This window comes from Genypterus blacodes, unplaced genomic scaffold (genome assembly GCF_046128005.1).
Source record: "Genypterus blacodes isolate CSIRO-AG114 ecotype Tasmania unplaced genomic scaffold, CSIRO-AGI_Gbla_v1 ptg000017l_1, whole genome shotgun sequence".
NCBI lineage: Eukaryota > Metazoa > Chordata > Actinopteri > Ophidiiformes > Ophidiidae > Genypterus > Genypterus blacodes.
The window spans coordinates 3549948-3567413 of record NW_027466831.1 but is presented as its reverse complement, the minus strand read 5'-3'; the positions used below and the strand labels follow the sequence as shown (position 1 = coordinate 3567413).

General features: G+C 41.1%; 1 protein-coding gene across 5 annotated transcripts in view; it reads right to left on the bottom strand.

The window, feature by feature from the left end:
- The window catches only part of tox2 (TOX high mobility group box family member 2), a 90523-nt gene extending 75007 nt beyond the window's left edge, over window positions 1-15516 (bottom strand). Inside the window, exon 1 of one of the 5 annotated variants that reach the window (XM_076141145.1) lies at window positions 15191-15516. In XM_076141145.1, coding sequence (XP_075997260.1) covers window positions 15191-15223 — 33 coding nt within the window. In that variant the 5' untranslated portion in view covers window positions 15224-15516. Of the gene's footprint in view, window positions 1-2367; window positions 2987-15137 lie in introns of those variants that run through there. The other 4 variants (XM_076141147.1, XM_076141146.1, XM_076141148.1 and 1 more) reach the window with 4 other exon arrangements.
- Between the last annotated feature and the right edge of the window lie 1950 nt (window positions 15517-17466).

Here is a 17466-nt window from a genome sequence, read left to right as displayed (position 1 = left end):
CCTGAATGTGCTGAAAGCTTACAAGGGCCAAAACTGTGTGTGTGTGTGTGTGTGTGTGTGGCCAAGCCGAGGCCACAGTTTATTACAAATGTTTGTAAGTCCAAAGATCAGCAACTTAGAGTCATATTTGCAACAAAGAAAACATTCAAATCCCATAAACTTACTGGACAGTAGAGAAGTAAACAGAAATATTTGTGTTGTGTTAACATAGGGAAGAGGGTCGACCCGCACAATGACCCTCATTCTGCGTCTGAAACGAGGCTGCTGTGAAGATGAACTACAGCCAAAATGTCACATAAAGCCCCCGTATCATCAGTCAGCTGTTGTGTGTAGTAGTAGCAGCGCCGCACAGATAATGTGTCACTTTACATCTCGGACACGGCTGTCACTTTGGTAATGACAATGTTATATGATTCTGCCCTTGAAACCCAAACCCGCTTCTGAACAAACCTGGCCAACAACCTCTGTGCTCATTGAATCAGAAGAACCACAGTACACAGGGAGAGACACAGAGAGAGAGCGAGAGAGGGGGGGAGAGAGAGGGAGAGAGAGAGAGAGAGAGAGAGAGAGAGAGAGAGAGAAAGAAAGAAAGAGAGAGAGAGAGAGAGAGAGCCACGTCTCATTGTGATGTGAAGCTGTAGTGTTTATTCCTGTGGATGTTACACCTAAACACACACGCACACACACGAGTCATTTGCCAGGCTTCCATTTTTCAACAGGCTGATTTAGTGCTGGTGTTCAAGGTTCATTTTAGGGTTAAACATGTAGTTAGTTAGGGTAAGACATGCACTATGGGGAGAAAAGGAATTAAGGAATTAATGAAGGCAATAGAAAGTACTCATGTATTCTTGTTCAAACCTCCCTGCCAGTGAATGCAAGCGTTTGTGTGGCCGTGTGTGTGTGAATGTGTGTGTGTTGTGCATGCATACATACAGGCAGGGGCACGTGAGCTGTGGAGATTAACAATTCAAATATTGTTCTGCACTATAACGTTTCACTTTGTCATCAGCAAATGTTAACTGCCTGCTGGCTTCTCTCCAGGTGCTAAGGCAAGCAAACCTGTTTGAATGGCTGCGCTGCCTATTTCAAGCCCCGGACAGCGATTTGGGACAAATGTTTACACAGGTTTACCTTGACCATAGGAAAAATAATGACCTGTAATGTCAAACTACAAGTTGGTTTGCACGTTTGACTACATGCAAACCTGAAACAGTAAGGGGAAACAAACTCAAGGCATTTGCTGGCTAAGTGCCACATGAGGGAGTGCAGCAGAGAGAAGTCACCCTGTCTTTACATAAAGGTCCAGTGGAATTTCACAGAAAAATCAAGACCGACAAGTTAGGGGACATTGTTACCATGGAAATAGGACACGTGCAAATGTTGAAGCACTCCAATAAACTTTATAATTGCTCATTTATCCAGACTGCCTGTGCGCGCTGACTCTTACCAGCGTTTGGGGACGAGTTTGTGCGTAAATACGCACGAGCAATTATGGAATTTCCTGAGTATTTATTATATCAAAACAAATCCTGCTTATACATTTTGTTCAAAATCGATCACACCGATGTTGAAACTGCAGCTCTTAATGAATAATTCATTACTGAAAAGTTACTGTGTGCGTTTTCAAACGTGAATAGAGGTAAACTCGCTCCTATCACTGATATGTTCTCCATGCAAATACCTTCCCGGAGATGAGACACACGACCAATATGCAAACAGGTCAGTTACATATGTGCAGTCATGCCCTGCTCAGCGGCTAGGGCATTAAAAACGCCCCGATGTATATCATCATGTCACCATCATACTTAAAAGCGAGCTTGATGAATGTTTATTCGTCTGATTGTATTAGTCCCGAGTGGGAACCTGCGAGAATATAACTGAACCCTGTTTGTTTGCAGTTAGGGACAAAGGGGTTCTGAGGAAAAAAAAATAGTTTTGCAGCGTTTTAGAGTCATAACACGCAGGTTCGAATCCGCTGTGTTAGTTTCAGCGCGCTGGAGTGAGGAGCTTTGGTGCGCTCACAGGATCACACATCGGTACTTTATAGCGATTATAGCCAATTAATGTCAAAAAGCGCGATTAAGTGCACTGAACAGGTGCGTTGTCTGAATTTTCTGTCCCCCCCATAAATTACACGAATATGAAAAGCAACAAACTTCAGGGAATTCATACGCAGCCTGGACTTGAATTCCCTTTATTCTTGGATAAGGGAAGTGCAGCACTTGTCACATTTCTTTGCCTCACTCATCGCGCTGTAAATACGGGCTTCCGTGCGTAAAGCAGAGCGCGGTGCTCTCCACACATCTGCACATCTGAACTGACCGACCGACCGACCGACCGGAGACCGGAGAGTAGAGGATTATTTACCTTGTTGGAGTGGTAATAGTCCAAACCGGAGTCCGCCGGTAACGTACACGAGCCAACGCTTGAAGGGGGAGCAGGATAAAATCTGACGTCCATCTCAGAGTCCGCAAGACTGACGGCATGAAAGCGTAGCTCCAAAACCCTGCGAGACTCTCTCTCTCTCTCTCTTTCGCTCTCTCTCTCTCGCTCTCGCTCTCTCTCTCTCGCTCTCGCTCTCGCTCTCTCTCTCTCACTCGCTCACTCTCTCGTTCGTTCGTTCAACAGAAAAAAAAAGTAACAGAGAGAGAAAAGAGGGTCGAGTCTTTCCAGTCGTCCTCTATCTGTCTCTATTCGGAGCCGTGGAGCTCTAACGCGATACTGGCTGACATTTCTTTCTTTACACTAAAGTTCACTTGGAAAGAGATGGAGGAAGAGAGAGGCGCCGCTTGCCTCTCAGTCTAACCTCGGGAGAGAAAAGTACAGCCGCTCGCCCGAAGTTGTTCGTCAGCGATACGGAGGCACAGTTTTCTAGCCGCGTGAAGCTAAAGAACCGAGCTTTTCGCCGCTTTCTGTCCCAAACACACCCGGTGTCCGCTCCCGGTTTGCAGGCGCGCTGGAAGCTTTGTCATGTGGGAAAGCGCTTCTTTCATGCACGAGCCCCCCAAACGCGGGCACTGCTAAGCTGCGCCCTCTACCGTCCAGAGAAGGAACATACAGAAAGAATCAGTAGCGTTCTTCTGGGCTCCAAACCCGGTTCAGACGGGATCGAGCCTCTCCGTTTAGCTTCTGAGGCCACGAATACATCTCATACCGACTGTTTGCACTCAAACAAGCCGCACTACCAAGACGTGGGCAGAATAACGCGAAAACCTGCGCAGTAACACGCAAATAAAAGAGTCACTTTCCGCTATTCGCCCGTGTGTTTGCTGACATCAGTCACCGCGTTTTAAATGCGTAGTTTACCTTGTTGCCATGTTAAACATTCATTACAATTGTTTATATATGTTCTTAACCAGCGTGAGCACCATCTGGATGTCCTACTTTATAAACACCTTATTTACAGTACAATGCATCTCTACAGTAACCAGACGGACATCTGCTACAGGGAAATGCACCAAAAGATGATGACAATGTTACACACATCACTATTCAAGACACAAAGACAGATGGTAACACTTTATAATGAGGTACTCAGAATACAGAGGTGTTACTTCAGCTATACTTCAAAACACACAGATAGTCTTAATGATCTCCTCTCCTCTCGATAATGATGACAAAAAAACATCTTTTTATCTGCATATTGACCCCTTAATGAATAAATAAAGAAATACATTTCAACAGGTCAGAATTCCTTATTATGTGCATATCAATGGATAATTTGGTTCTCGGTTTAGAAGTTGCAAATCCTAAAACTTGTACTTTTAATAATGTGATACAGTTTTCATATCTCTGACATTGTATTCATTGTTATGGAGGGCTGACTGACTGACTGACTGACTGGCTGACTGACTGGTTGGATGGATGCATGGATTCAACTGTGCAATGCAATCTTAAGTGATTCTTGCCACTCTGGTTGTTGTTAAGCAGTGGGCAGTGAGCACAATGAAGGTGTCAGGTGAAGTTACACTTTGGATGCATTAGTTCCGTTCACAATATGGATCCAATAAGGGAACAACACGACATCACTCAAAAAGATATGATGTATTTGGAATGTAAAGTAATGTTGATACTACTTGTAGGTGTAAAACACAAGGATGATTGTGGCCATAAACACTTTAAACCAGGCTGTACCTTGGTCCGTGTTATTTCATCTTTATCCATCTGATTTTGTCGGTGGATGCAGTGAGAATAAACAGATTTCTTATTATAACCTCTGTTGCTGATATGGTGTAATAATTTACCAATGGCATGTTGTTGTGCTCTTGTCACGACCCTTGATCACACAAACACACGCACGCACACACACACACACACTCTGTACAAATGCACAAAAAAAATACTTGCACAGTACTTCACACCGCAGGATATAAACACAGAACAATGTCCAAGCAGACCTTCAAATAGGGGCAGAGAGGGAAAATAACATTGCTCATAGCCAAGTGTATCACACTGTTTCTAAGAATGGAGTGTGAGGCTGCTGTGTTCTCTATAGGAAAAAGTCACGTACGTGTTTTTGCAAGGCTGAGCAGAATCTTGCCTGTAATGTAGATCATATATCTTTGCTTGAAAGAAACCAATGTGTATATTTCGCATGTTTCTGTGCTTTTGGTATGTGTGTGAGTATGTGTGAGAGTATGTGGTTGTGTGTGTGTGTGTGTGTGTTTGTGTTAACCAAGCTGCCATTGGCATCCCAGTGGGTGACTGGTTGGCCCCCTCAGGACTGCGTCCATGTTGTATAGCTATTACGCAGCGTGGTGTCTCTGGCCCTGGGGTGTGAGCCTGCTTTAACACCAGGCACAGATGGGTCTCACCATGGGCTTGCTGTGGCAGTCTGCCATCGGCTACCAGCTCCGGCCATCCTCGCTACACACTCATAAGGTTAACTGTCAACAAGGATGCAATTTCTGTCTGATTTGTACATCTTCTCTACCTGCATATCTCTCACTTCCCTCTCTGTCACTCTTTCACTTGCTCTGTCGGTCAATGTAACAGGGGATGATACACACGAGTATCTGGCAGAGGATGGCTCATGGCTTCATGGGAATGGAATGTGCAGACCTGCGTTATCAGTGTATTGGCCAAACAGAGGAAATGATGGCGCAGAGAAGGACAGATGAGAAATCAAATTAAAGGCTGTTTGAGTGTCAGAATGAAGGCCGAGGAGCAAATCTACTAACTGGAACAAAGAGACAGAGACAGTTTGGTGGAACAAAGCTGTCTCGACTGATATCACAATAGAATCATATTCCATTATAGTTACAAATCTATGTCTTTATGCAGAAAACGCTATATAAAGCCATACAATAATATTAGTGTGTAAAGTAAAACAATCAATTATCAACAATGGTTTCAGTCAGAAAAGCCCCAAAATTGGAGAATCCACTCCTGTAAAGAACCTGATCCATGCCGAGTTATCAAACTCGGCATGGATCTATTTTCCTCTCTAAATTGATGGATGCGTTGTGCCATCAAGCCAAAACAAAGCTTTTTTAAACCAGACTATAGTAATATTCTGTCTTGTGCTGAACACAGAGTCTTAATCTGGAAAATAACAACAGTTACAGTCGAATAAATAATGCAATATTTACTGGAATGTGGGTGAACGGAGGAGGAGAAAAGCCCAGAGCACTCAATTAAAGCACATGGACCTCAAAGCTGTGTTTATGTACAGAATGTGAGTGACCATAATGGGAAATCGTATTAGATGTGCAGCATTCAAGAAGATTCTCTCTCCGAATGTAGGAGGCAAACTATCATCCAACACATACACTCTGCAAACACATTCATCCACTCAGTGCAATTAATGGAACAATCACTTGTTGGAACAACCGGAGAGCTCCGGCTGCTGTCAGGAAATGAGAGGAAAATATAAAACAATATGTTCCATTAATGGTTACAACCTTATTGGTACTTAGATGATGTCAGCGGTATAACTAATAACTTCATAATGAGCATAAGTGATCAGGCATTTCAAAAACTAATGACTAATTCTGCTTTTATTACATCTTGAGTTAATGTTGTTAAATGTCATTTTCAAATAAATTTTCCATTTTTTTTAAGCAAAGGACCTGAAAAATAATGTTTAAAGCATTACGTTGTTTAAAAGAGCATTTGGCTTTTAAGGGAACAGAGAGAAAATGTCTGTTTTCTGTAAATGGCGACAATTTGACTTTGGAAAAACACACTTCTTCTTCACCATTCTCACCAGACAATAACAGAGATGTGGTCTGCCCTTCCTGCTCATGCCTCACATCTCTTCCTCTGCATTCAACAAGCAAACTGTTATTTCTTCTTTTGTGTGCGTATGTGTTCCGATTATTGCAAATCAATGCTAATAAACAACCCCAAAGAAATGAGGATTTGTCGTGTCCAAGATTCAGCTGGATTCATTTTTGTATGCTATTGTTGTTTCACTACACGTATTTCTAACTTTTACCACATTATGAGACACTGATGAGTTCCTTTGCAAAAACAGATTCTCCAAACAGTTGCAGTTGAATTCTTCTTTTGCTCTATTTGTATTTTTCAATAAACAAAAAATATTTCAAGGCTCCCCAAATGCAGTATTTGTGGAAAAGTAGGTTTTACTTCTTTTTTTAACTTCTATTTTTTGTGTTCATTTGTATTTGTTGGATTTGAATGGGTTGGGATTGGAGCTAATAAGCAGAAGTGTTATTTAATGTTGGTATAATAAGACCTCATCTTCCCTGTGTGGTTGTGACAGCAAAGCTGTGAAAGTAGTTTCATCAGACACCACATGGATTTCATTTGCTGTCATTTTGAGTTAAATATTTATGCCTATTTTTTGTTACAACAGCCCAAAGCTTTCAGGTTGAAAACATCACTGAAAGCTACTCCTCCAACAGTTGGAGGTTAAATATTTGTTCCTGTCAACCAAACATCATGTGGGTAATTTTCACATGACTGCTGCACCAAGTTCCTTCAATTTAACCTAAATTTAAAGTCCTAATTGTCACTACCTGTTCTCTGTGATTTAATGAAGCAGTGATGTAACTCTTGTCACAGCCCTGCTCTGCTCCACTGGCAGCCACTCCATATATGGCTGTCCTGAGTGCAGCAAACAGTAAAGTAATGGTAAACAGGAAATAGTTCAATAGGTCCATTAAGCGGAGAGATGACTCATTAATGAACATAAGCACACAGAAGCAACAATTCAGTGGAAAAATAAAAGCCATGCACCCGATTCTTTTGAAACGCTGGTGTGGTACAAAGTGTTAGAACATTTTGTGACAGACCAGCTTGTAAAAAGCTTTAGAAATGTAAATTAGATTTTGACTTTGATTCTCATATAATGAATTAGACTTCATGTCAATCAAAGGTCAATCAAAAGGGTACTGGGTGGTTAATTTTTCACTTTCACATTTCTGCATGAATGTAGCAGCCCAAACATGTTCGCTGGATAACCACTCAGCTCATAATAGTTTGACTGCGTCTCTTTAACAATGCATGTCAGATTGACTGCTATTATTTGGTTCAGAGCTACGATCAGACATCTGGAAGAGGAGGAAAGCAATGGTTCTTAAACTGAGTACAGGCATACCGTCGGTGGTTCTTGACTCACTCCCGAAATTAAAGAGTCCAAACGTCCAATTTCTTCATATTGTCCAGTGGCATTGTGTCCAGGGTCTGATCCACATTCTTATCCATGGATACACGGCCAAGACCCTCTGACACGGATTACACTTGACTCTTATTTGCTCTATGTTTCTGTTTTGGGGGATAAATCGGCCCTGACTGTGGCATGAAGGACAAATACATACTGACTTATGTAAACTGTATGCATTTCAGCAAACCACCCAATGATCCAAGAGCATCTATTGAAGTTTATGTCAAATGAAGCCAAATGTGTAACCTTTTCCAGAATACCAAGATTTTTGGCACAATCTGGCCGAGTCTGCACTTCTCTTTATCAAAACACAGTTGAGTTTTGTATCAAAGCTTGTGTGAATAAATTCAGTGTGAGGCAGTGGCAGGGGCACCACAAAGGGCTGTTCAACAGTGAACCTTTGCTAACCTTTACTAGCCACTGACCTTCAATAATGAGACTATGTTGTCTCTTGTTCCTTTGGACAATCGTCTATTGAAACAACTGCCATTCATGGAGTCCACTCCACCCTCTGCCTGACCCTTTTTCATACGAGTAATTAGCTGCTGTTGCATTTCCACCACCAAACATTTACAATATTCACTATTCATGTACACATAAAGGTAATTCTATTATATCACACATCATCTATTTCAACATCTCTATGTCAAGTGAATAATGAAACAGATAACTCATGTTCTATGTTTAGGTTTCAGTTATTTATCTGAATTATCACAATTGCGAGAGCTATCAGGACAAATCTGTTGTTTTCAGTTTCATGCAACACAAGAAAATAAGGTGTGTTTTTACCGGTTACATACAGTATATTGTGAAGAAATGGTTATTTGAACTCATCTGCTCACAGGCCCATCATCCCCCTCATCCTCCCATTCCAATCCAGAAGAAACCCTCCTCTTCATCATCCTCTCATTCCCCAGCCTTCTACTTGTGTTGCACATGAGCAATGAGAGGGGGATGGGAAGGAAGATGAATGAAACAGGGAGTGAGGAATGAAATAAGGGGGAAAAAAAGAAGAGAGTGAGATTGGAGGAAATGCCCTTTGACTGGATTTAAAAGTCGGTGGCATTTCATTTTCAGAAAGAGGGGAGCTTCATCTCCTTCAGATCCTTTAAGGAGCAACCTAATTGATTAATGTTTCCATCTCATTTTGAGGCTTTTACATTCCCGATTCTTAAAACAGAACCAGCAGTGAAAGAGATGATGACAGAATGAAAGACAGAGTGATGAAGAAAAAAAAAAAGGAGTCTGAAATTCCAGAAGAGGAGCAAAATATGTTGAAGGTCAAAACTGTTTCAACAATATGAGCGAATGAGGAGAAATGGAGCCCTGTCTTACTCACTATTATAAGATCTTCCCATAATGAAATAACCTACATGATTTTGGCAATGAGGTATTCAGTTTTCAATGAGCCTGTTTAGGTTTCTGCACCTGTCACAGGGAGCAGTGGCAGGCACTTTATGTGATTGGTAAATCTAATCTAAGAAAATCCATCGCCTTTGCAAGCAAAGTCTGAGAAAAAAATATGCTAGTGACATCAAATCTCCGGTCGTGAGGGAAATATGTGTGTTTATATATTTATATCTTTAGAATTTAGTGCTCTGAATGGGTGATGCAATCCCTGATAACAAAGCACTTTATTTTTGAATTCATGACACATGATACATAGGGTCTTATACCAATTTCACGCTTTGCCTGCCTTGTACTGTATGTCACAAGAGCACAATGCTGATCATGGCTGAAAACGAGTAATGGAAATTAATGAGAGAGGAAACTCACGATGTAAAACTCCATTCGCAGGTGTAACCTAATCAACGTGGCGCCATTAGAAAAAGAGGAAAGAACACTCGCTTAAAAAATGTATTATGACTTCTTGTCCTTTGCATGTCTTTTACAGCAATATTTATATATATGGAGGAGTCTCAGAGCATTTCCAATCACAAAACAAAACCAGTGGAGAGAAGCCAAAACAACAGTGACCTTTAGCCAACACGGTATATTAAATATGAAAGGTCAGATGGATGGTGGGGGGGAGGGTACCCCTGACGTCTGGCACATACAGACACAGACAAATACTGTAATATCTATCAGGCAGATCCCCTGCGCTGCCTCCAGAGGTCATTTGAATGTTAAGAGCGAAGCAGGACGAAGAAGAGAAAGATGCACGATTCAGTCTCTGCAGTGGAACGGCCATGTTGGAGAGGTGTGGTGACGGAGAACATGTCAGGGACGGTGTGAACAGTTTGAGTTGAGTGAGGCATTACTTATTTAGATTCCATTTCTAAGAACTTAATGTGAGATGGATGGATAGATAGATAGATAGATAGATAGATAGATAGATAGATAGATAGATAGATAGATGTTCTTGTCTGTATATCATGTAGCGATGAGATCATGTATTTCTGTCTCCGAGGAAACAGATTGCTGACCACCTTGAATTGAGTTAAACATTGGTATTTTTTGATTGGATTGCTTTGAAATTACATTTGATCTTAAAAATGACATAAACTTAATGTGAGTTTAAGCCAAATCCATTGCTTTTTGAAATACAAAGCTGTCGAGATGTTTGAAAGGAGAAAAATCACTTTGAGGAATGACATGTCTCTGCTGTTACTCACACGCTGCAAATTAGATTCTTGTCCTTTTTTGTTAAAGCAATCATGCATTTCTATCCTGGTATACGCCGCCACAAATCAACTATAATTGTGATTCTTTATTTTCCTTATTCAATGACATTCCAATTAGGTATGGGCACAAAGTAGAAAGTAGAAAGTAGTTGGGTACTTATCAAAAAAGCAACACATGGCTACTACTGCTGCGACAAAGCTTAAGTCAATATGGATTCTTATTAGTCCATTCTATCAGAGGTCCTTCATGTTGCAAAGGTAATAACTCGTCTAGTCTCTTTCCGTACACAATGCATGGTATGTAGCGCTTTCCCAGTTATGATATCTAGCAATGATGTAAGGAGGATGGACAAGAACATAGTGGTTAGTGACACACACTACAGTAAAATGTTCAATTGAGCTGATAAATCCGCATTCTTCCGCATGCGGCGTTCCAGCTCGCACTCAGCACACGGATCTGAATATCCACATGAAAGCCGTGAAAAACGTTCCTTGGAATGCAGTCGAGGCTGACATTCTAAATGGTTTGGTAAGTCGCTTTCGTAAGAGGACCGGCCATCTGGAGTGCCTGCAGTTTTCCACAGTGTCTGCCGACCTGTGGGGCAGGCAGCCGGCCAAACATGGCTGATACAAAAAGATTTTAAGACGTCCCTGACTGTAAGCAGGCCTGACAGCTCCGTAAAGGGGGAAGGGGCAGGGGGAGGGGGGGAGAATGAATTATGAAGATTTTGTATTTGTTGGCCATCACCATTACAACTGCGACGGGTAACGCCAAAGCACCAAACACACACACTACTAGATGTTGCCATTCAGATGTACTGTATATCATAAAGGGTTACAGAATAATATCTCTAAATGCTGACGATTCAATTTGTACATTTATCACAGATTGAATTGTGAGGTAAGATGTGTATTTAATAGATTTCAGTATGTTGGGACAATTATTTTATGTCGTTCAAAGTGTGTGTGTGGGCGTTTAGGCTGAGGCAATTATTCACAGGCACAATGCAAATGGAGCTTCTTTTTTTTTGGCCTGTGTGCTTGCTGAGGAGGTTTCCCTGGAATGGAATTTGGCTTAAAGGTCCTCAGTTCAATGGTCATCGTTTCCGTGTGTGCGTCGCTGTTTATGTGCCACATTTCTTGCAGTTATAGAATTGAGTGTTTCAACAAGCACTCTAAGGCCCCGTCTCCCAGACTGTCTTGTTGTGTTTCTTGCACTTGTTTGGATGGAACAAATGTCTTTTTTTTCTTCTTTTAAGTAAGCCAGTAGGTGACCTCATTAAACTTCCAGCCCTCTGTAGTCACCAGAATTCAACCTGATAAGAGTCCGACCAGGCGGCAAACCTGCGTGGGCGTACAAGGCCTTTAACGGCTTCAACCAGTTCATGGTTTGATTCACTGGGTTTCTCCTACTGGGGCTCAGTAAAGGATCGGTCTGTTACCCCCTCATATCTGTTCCTCTGATTCCCTCTGATTTGATCCCTTTCAAATCTAAGAAGTAGCTCTTCGCTTTATTACTGCATCCAATAAAATTCTCCGACTCCTCTCAATTGGTCATGTGGGAGCCAATCACTGCTCACATCCTCTTCATCAGTCCAGTTATCTGCACTTTCAGGTCAATGCACCCAACATTGAAGCATTAGATGTGATTTGGTGACTCAGTGCAGTGTTGCGTCATGTAACCACAACACAACACTCTAATAACTAATCAAGCATTCCCTACAACAGGTGTACTTTGACTGTTTACAGCCTTTTGAAAAGTGTTTCTTCCTTACATTTTGCAAATATTCCATGTAATAACTCCCCGCTTCTCTTTGAATGATGAATGAACAAGCAGCACTCCATGTTCTCCTTTCATCAAAACACTTTCATCACTAATCAACATCTGAAATAAAGAACATATTCATTTCTTTTCTGTCTGCGCCATTCAGTGCTGCAGTGCAACATAAATTCATTAAATATGACATCATCTTCTTTAGATAACCTAATCCAATGTGTACAAATCAAATACTTTTTTGCCTCAAACTCTCTGAGTGCTCTCCATTAGCACAAAAATGCATCTTGAATGTTAGATAAACGACGAGGGGAGAGTATCTACAGGTTTGCACCATCTTGTAAAGTTACATAAGCCACTCTGGGCTCATGACATACTTAAATAAGCAGAGGTTATGTAACAGTTCTATAACTGCACTTTACCATGGAGCAGCAAAGCAAATTAAGTAGGTGCACAGGAATTTACAAGTAAAGCAAAACACTGCAGCCGATTCCTGCTTTTGTTCTCTGTTGCACATTAAGCCGTGTTTTCGCATTAAAAAAAATAAAGGTACAGCTGTAAGGTATTTCCTCCTCTGCTGGTGACTCACAGGAAGTTGAAGGGAAAAGTGAAAAATAAGTCAGAGCTGCACAAACAGCACACACACACACGCACAGTTTTCCTGTTCCCGAGCAGAATGTTGGTGGGAAACACAGATTGATGCGTGTGCTGTGTTGTGTGTCATCTATTAAAAGAGGCAGAAGAGTTATTTATCACTATTCTGTGTAACCGTACCCACTTATACATTCAGAATGGTTGGCGTTATGAGTAAAGCCTTTCATGGACTCATTAATATTTGACAGGAAACATGGCTTCTTTTTTTTTTTATCTGAAGAACACTTCTACCATTCCTTTCCTCCGCTCTTATGTGAGCCTCGTGTCAAAACGCATTACAGGGTTTTGCTTTTATCTTGCGTGATTATATTACTGCCGCCGCCCTACACCTCCGTGTATCCCGTTCATCCTCCTGCTCTCAGATAAAGGATTCAAATTTCCACTTGCGTTAAAAGACAAAGCATTTAGTCATCTGCCTTCATCTTTGAATTCTGTTGGCCTCTGACATCCTCCTCATCAATCATTACCTCAGAAAATATGCTGTATTAGCACCAAATTACTGCTGCTCTAGAGTAATTTGGTTATTTTTCTCTATCCACTATTGAAAAGAGATGCAATCAAGCAAATAATAGCAGAAGGAGAAAGCGCCATTGTGTCCCTGGAAATTTATAAACAAGCTGTATTTTAACCGAGTGGCCCTATTGAGCTATTAAATATTTTAATATGTATAGTTTACAGTAATTTTGCATATTTCTAAGCTATCGCTAGGTCTTTTGTTTGCAGTGAGGAAGCAACAACCTCGTACAATTTGCAGTCCACAGCTAAATGTTCAAATGTTCAAGGAACTTCAAGGAAGATTGAACTTTTTTAACTTAATATTTCTTTTCCCACTCAGGTTTGCAACCACAGTACTCCATTCAATGTGTAAGACTCCTTACTCGTGTTTACGTACACTTGGCTCCTGTTTGAGATGCATATAGGCTTGTACTGTATGACCTCTATATGTCTCTGTGTTAGTAATATATGTGGCTTTAATCTAGATCATGAGACGTGTCTGAAACATCAGACATTTGTATTAGGGACAATTTTTGCACTGATTGGCACAAAAGCTGGTTTCATTTCACAGCTCAGTTAGCGGTGAGTCAGTATTGTTCCTGTTCTGACAGGAGGATTGGTGGCAGTCAGTGTAGCCGTTGACTCATTAGTGAATGCTTTTGTCATAAGTATAGTGTTTCGTTATGCTGGATACACTGAATTTGTACTCATTCTAAAGCTTTGTGCACTTTCACTAAAAAAGAGGGTAACGTTACCAACAAACACAACTTCTGCGCTCCACATTAAACTTAACACCTGAGACAGCGAGGATGAGCTGAGCACTTACACTACACACAACCAGCTCGGTGAATAAAGGAACATCAAATATTTATTACATATAGCTGTATTAATCATAAATATTTATTAGCACGGGAGACTTGTGTTCCACCAGAATGTATTGACAGCGTTGGCATAACATTCTCCAATTATTCAGCAGAGCAGCCAGTGTACAGCAGAATGAAAACAACTCCTCTTATCTGTTCCACTGTCGGCTCTGATGTAATATTCTGTGTCTAAATCACAACTTGTACGCCTTAACAATTTCACTTTAATTTCCAGAGGTAAACAAAACAAGGGACTACATTTTACATTTGTGTTTTAGAAGAAGTTTGTGCTTTTGCAGTTTTGCTATTTAATTTGTCTTAAAATGTGCATTCATGTGAAATCTTGAGCTAAATATTCAACTAAATGATTGAATAATCTCCAAAATAGAAATGTTAAATAAATTGTGCATAATTTTTGAGTGATGATTATTGCTTTGTTTTGAAAGAATGAGTGATTTTAGTCGCCTTTTTATTTGCTCACTAATTTTCCTATTTAAGTTCTTTCATGTGGACCCGACATATTAATCCTGTTCTAATGTAATTCATGAAGAAAAACTGAAGAACACAGAATTAAACCGACCTGCTCATGTCCACTTAGCATCGGACTCATCGCAATACTTGCTTTCAATCTATTATTTCCATCCATAGTGTGCACAGATGCAGCTTAATTCATCTGGAAAACGTTGCTGCGGTTGCTACACAAATATGCCGTGTTACAAGTAAAGCCGTTGTCATGGCGACCGTGTCTTACATAAGCTTAAATGTATTTTCTGTTTGATATGACTGCGCTGTCTTCACCTCCCGTATTCAATTATGATTTGTTTATATCCGCACATATGAGAGGAATTGATTCAACGGTGTGCCTCTTTTTCAGACAAGCAGAGTACAAAGCAGCACTGTTTGGTGACGCTTACCAAAGCCATGGAAAGAGTTCTGCTCAAGCTGAGACATTTTAACATTATCAGCAAAAGTTGATCAGGTAAGAAAGATATTTAGCATTTCCTGTCAATATGATCACATCAATATCACAGTCACATACTGAGCTGCAGATTTCACGGCAGATTTCACGGCAGCATTGCGATCACCAGAGTCCTTACCTTTCAGCCACTGGTGGAATATACTCATATACGGGGGTTGTTGCTCACCTCACCTTTAACCTCATGTCTGCGTCTGGATCCAGCATCTCCACCAGCTTTCAGCAGAGGATTAAACCACTATTGACAGAGGGGTGACGTGACTGACAGGTTAAGGTTTCCTTCCTTGTCTGAAGGGCCCACTGTGTCTGTCTGGCTCTCTGTCTTCCCAGAACTCACATTTCACATTCCACCGCGACTGAATAACTTTTGAATTTCTCCGCTGCTGAATACGAGGGGAATTTCTGGAGCCAACTTTTCACACTCTATGCCTAAAATTGAGTCCTGTGCGTTGACAGGGTGGATACAGTTGTTGAATAAACTGGCATTAGAGTGTTATGTAAAATTCTTTGGTTGCCTGTGTGTCCAGTGTTCATCAGCGCAACAGCACCCATAGTCTGCAGCAAACGTCTCGTCTCAGATGAGGGAAGTTTCGCCCTGGGTGGAACACGTGGGAGTACGAAGGTGCATTCATATTAGGCACTTCACTGACAGTTGCTTGTGGGTACTTAAGCTACTTAAAACAGAACACGACTCAAAGTTTCAACCAACGGCTGTTTTGTTATGATTTTGTCTGGAGAGCCCCTACATTCACAGCACCTGTACTTGGTGGCTATATTTCACACTATGATAAGGATTGGGTTTCTCCATTTTTTGACAAGTAATGTTAAGCACAGACTTCACGGCTTCAGCTCTTGACATTCCACTACCTCACAAGCTTCTCAGATCTGGGGTAAAAACCCTAGTTTGGTGTCAAATGGCTGCTCGGTCCGTTATCAACACCTGTGAATTAGTATTATTATTATGAGGGAATCAAAACAATAATGTGCAACAGCCGGTGTGAGTGTGTGGAAGCAACAATAACAGCAACAATCCCACAGCCTTGCTCCTATTTTCCTTTGTTTTTCTGCGCAAAATATGCAGAATGCCAAGCAGCTCCTCTGTTTTTGAGTCCATATTGGCAAAATTATGGTGACTTCTTGCGCTTTTGCACTTTTTCAGATATTAGTCGTCTTCTCGTGGGCAAGAAATCTTCATCAAGTATCTCTGAGGTTTTGCTGTCTGGGACAGAAGGCAGAAGCAGACACAAAACAGAATCCTGGTGGAGTTTAGGGTGGCATCGGTCAAAAGTGAATTCATGTTCCTCGTGTCGTTCCTGTCAGAAGAGACAATATGGCAGGTGAGCTCGCTCGATATCAACAGAATAAAAGCCTAAAGTATCACAGCGGAAAGACTCCTCTCTCCGTCATCTGCACCCACCTGTCCGCAGTCCGAGCACCTCAGAAGATTTGCAGCTGTTCTGGGAATTCATGGCTGAGGGATGCATCAGGGGTTGTCATATAAAATGTGAGTGCTCTCCCCTGAGTAATGTAATCACATACTTTTATGGAGGCATCAGCCCGCACACTGAGACAGAGTAGAAGGACTGTAATTGGCATTCTTTCAATCAAAGTAATATATGGAATATGTGGTGTAATTACAGTGCTGGGTTATAGCCTGTGGATGTCTGAAAGGCTAACACGCAGTGATTGCTTTAATGTGTGTTCATCAGGGGAATATGCAGCGTATTGATATGAGACTTTTCTTTGGCATTTCATTGGGTTTAGTCAAATATTACAATGTGACTCTCAGCAGCCTCCCTTGAACTTGTTCTCTTCTCAATAAATGAAACTTAACCGAAATGGTCCATTATCTGCCAAATGTGTAATTTGTGTGGGTGGTGTCTGAGGTCAAGTCTGCAGTCATTAAAAGCCTCTTGAATAATTTGGAAACCTCTTGTGAAACTGTTTGCGCATTAGAAATCCCTGTCTAATTTCGATGGTTACCTGCTTTCAGTTCACCCCCTGCTTGACATGACATTTTGTGACAGTGCTTGAAAAGGCTCATACATCAGTGTTCAGTCCATTATGAGCCCAGCAGTGTTGGGAAAGCCAGTTTGAAACAGCAGCTTTCAAAGCTACAAAGCTACTCGGGATATATAGTAGTTAAGCTGTAGCCAAGCTACTCTCTCTAGCTACTCTACTATGAGAAGAAAAATTGGAAAACCATGTTTGAAGTGAAAATTTAGATTTTTTGCCGAAATCTCAAAAAAAAGATTGTTTTAATTAAATTATATTATACAGAAATTTCTCATTAAAATACCGTCTATACTACACCAACACAAACTGTAGCCTGAACAACTAGAGGAAGCTCAATGGCTGAACAAGCCTCGACAAAATGGGTCCTCATCGAATAATACCCTGGCCTTAGGGGGAATCATGGAATAAACATGTTTCTTTCTTAAAATTTTCAT